Genomic DNA, 3,121 nt, shown 5'->3' with positions numbered 1-3,121 from the left:
GTCGACACTTATTTGTACTTGTTCCATCGCATTTCATTGCGTTCCAGACATGTTCTAATCGATTAGAGATTATATTATCCAGGACCTTTACCATTGTATCTCGGCTAATCCAATTTACATGGCTTGGTACCTTAGATGTTCAGCTGGCCAGCATTTTTCTCTATGTCTGGTATGGTTTCTTTAGTGAACTCGGGTATATTATTCTGAGCACCTTATTCTCTTTCTCATCCGAGGTTCTTATGTATATGGAACATACAGGTCTATTATATAGACTTACTTATAGCAACTTGAATATTTATTTCGTGGTGCTAAGCTGGTTATGACATAGTCATCGGGTCTAATCTGTCTGGCTATCATCTTGTATGATTTTTTTCTTTCTTTCTTTCTTTGTATGGACGTCCAAGATTATAATCTTTGGTCCGAGGATCTTGCCAAGACAATGGTGGTTCATACCACTTCATTTCTCTTATTCTTTCCAGCTTATTGTTTTCTCATTTTAATGAATGTTGGATAGACAGATTTATCTTGTATAAATCAATGTACCTTGGCCTCAATCTAATCACTCATGTTTGGCTCATGGTTTACTTAAAATCGTGTGAGAAAACATTTTACTTATCCAACATATATTCCCAATCTTATCTCATTTCCTTATGAGATTCCATCCTAGACGGCACATATGTTTGTGGTGTTCTATTTATTTTATCTTAGGATGGTGTCTGGATCATGACCCGTAATTATTTTGAGATGGGAATATCTATGCTTTACTTTAATGGCCTGATGCTTATACTTCAACTTGTATGAATAATTTCTTTATGTCCCATATCTTGGACCATATAATTTCGAATTCTTACTCTGTCCCTTGGACTATAATTTTCGAATTTCTATTCTGTTCCCAATGCTCGGATGGCTGTGGCCAATGGCTCATTTAGATTCATAAAAGAATTCTGTCCGAGTAGATCTATAGTATGGACATGTGTGGATTTGTCCTCACTTCCATTTCATGGACATACTATATTCTGTTAAAATTCTTGGGAATTAATCCATGTCCTTAACCAGATATCTTTGTGACCTCTGTATGGAGAGTCATTGAACTTATAGTTCATACTTGGTCGAGTGTTGTTGTGTCCGGCCAGAAATACTACTGTGGACTGAGTCTCGACCAGTCTCGACCACGACCATGTAGGAACCACGACCACGGTTATTGTGGTTTCCATTTCCATGGTTGTCGAGTCTTTATTTTGGTTTAAAAGGACAACATGTCTGAGCTCTTATATCCATCAGATTATGGTGTGTTCATGGCATAGGGTTATCCTCTCTCCCCCTCATGAACATACTGTAATCTGTGGATGCTCATGACTTTTCATAAATTTTGTAGTCTAAACCGTATAGGTTGTAATTCGAAATTTATTCAGCCAGGTTATCAGGAACATGTTATAAAAATCATTTCTGTAAGAACACAAAATTATTGTGCCATTTCCATGATACCTTTTGGACAATGAAGCCTCATGAGTTTCCCTTGTGTTCATACTACACACGTGAGATTTATGGGAGAACTCTTTTGTGCCTTTAAATCTTTGCATCAGATTTTAAAATTTATTTCGGATGGCTAATCCGGTCATACCATTAAGTATAATTTCGTGGCTAACCTTACTGGTTACCAAAAGCCATTGTTCCTTATCATATTGATCATTTGCATAGTCTAGATCAACATGGAGAATTTTATTCTTGATCATTTATACCTTTGGCAAATTTTCTTTTACATACACAGAAAGAACATTTCTGTCCTTAGCCCATTCGAAACCATTCAAAATAAATTAATGGGGCTTTCATTTTGAGTGAATAAAATCGTCCCTCCTTAGGGAAATGCCATAGGATTTGTCTCTTCAAGACATACTGGTTTTCGAAATTTTCTTGTCATTTTTCAATCAAAGATTGTAATAAAATTTTATTAATGCTTTCCAGAGATGACAAGATGAAATAAAATGAAAACCAAATCATAAATAAAAATTCAGGATGTCAAAATAAAAATAAAACAAAACCGGCCATTCCTTTTAACACTTTGGATATGGCTTACATTGATTCTTATTCAATGAATAGATCAAGCTCATTATCTACATGAGTCCACTCGGTTTGTTCTTCTCCAGCTTCAGGAATACTCAAATCAAACTCTTGTCTCAGCTTATGTATGCTTAAGATCTCATCAAATTGCTTGATGTTCTCTGCCTTTGTTTTCTTTTTCTTCTCAATTTCCAACAGTTTGTCGAGTAGATCAAAGTAAGTAGTACACTTACTGGCGTGATATAAAGATATCGCATCACTCGGATGGATAGTCTCACGAGTCTTGGTGAGCTTATCCCTGTTGGTTGTCGACTCTCCAAATAGGTTGAGAGTGTAGGCGATTCTCATAAGGTCAGAGTCATACTTGTTCACAGATTCATAATTCTGGAACTTTATTTCTCGCCATTCTTTTTCTGCTTTATGCAAGAACATTTCTGAGTATCTATTGTTCAATGTATACCAGAGATAATGTGGATCATTGATGTAGCTGTACATCATTTTTAGATCATCACAGAGTTTATCCTTCGTGATCTTGAGGGCATACGACCTCTCACACGCAGGGGTATCATTATCCCACTTGGTACACTTCCAAACTCCTCTGAGTTTTAATCTTCCTGAAGTGTTCATGGTCCACTCAATATAATTATCTCCGGAGAGATTTAGGACACTGTAATCTGAGTTTATTGACATCTGAATTCATCACAAAACAATGATCATTTAGTTTCTCATGCCATCTGGCTATATAAGGAAACAATGTCATGCGCCCATTTAGGCTGCTAAGACCATTCGGTCATCATCAAATAAATCAAGACCATTCGGTCATATATTGATCAAGGCACTCGGCCATATTTAGAAATGAAATAACAATTATACAAACAATCATTTCAATGCAATAACTAATCGACCAGGATGCGAGCAAGAAACACTCAGGAATCTAAAATAAATAACCTAAGGGTTTTAGGGTTTTAGGAGTCGCATAGGTCGATGGTTAAACCCGGGTTGGATAGGTTCGATTGGGGTCAATCCTAAACCGGTTTACCATTAGGTTTAAGATGGTTTATAA

General features: G+C 36.3%; 1 protein-coding gene across 1 annotated transcript; it reads right to left on the bottom strand.

Annotated features, from left to right (window-relative positions):
• Nucleotides 1-2,082: 2,082 nt before the first annotated feature.
• LOC130506935 (uncharacterized) lies at nucleotides 2,083-2,685 on the bottom strand. Its single transcript, XM_057001633.1, has one exon. It carries the CDS (start codon nucleotides 2,683-2,685, stop codon nucleotides 2,083-2,085), a length of 603 nt encoding a protein of 200 aa, XP_056857613.1.
• Nucleotides 2,686-3,121: the final 436 nt, after the last annotated feature.

Source organism: Raphanus sativus, unplaced genomic scaffold, assembly GCF_000801105.2.
Source record: "Raphanus sativus cultivar WK10039 unplaced genomic scaffold, ASM80110v3 Scaffold3800, whole genome shotgun sequence".
NCBI lineage: Eukaryota > Viridiplantae > Streptophyta > Magnoliopsida > Brassicales > Brassicaceae > Raphanus > Raphanus sativus.
The sequence above is the reverse complement of the archived record's forward strand: the minus strand, read 5'-3'. Positions and strand labels throughout refer to the sequence as shown.

What these genes read in the sequence shown, in the direction of transcription:
- LOC130506935 (XM_057001633.1), bottom strand. Translation starts at nt 2,685, where the DNA reads ATGAACACTTCAGGAAGATTAAAACTCAGAGGAGTTTGGAAGTGTACC.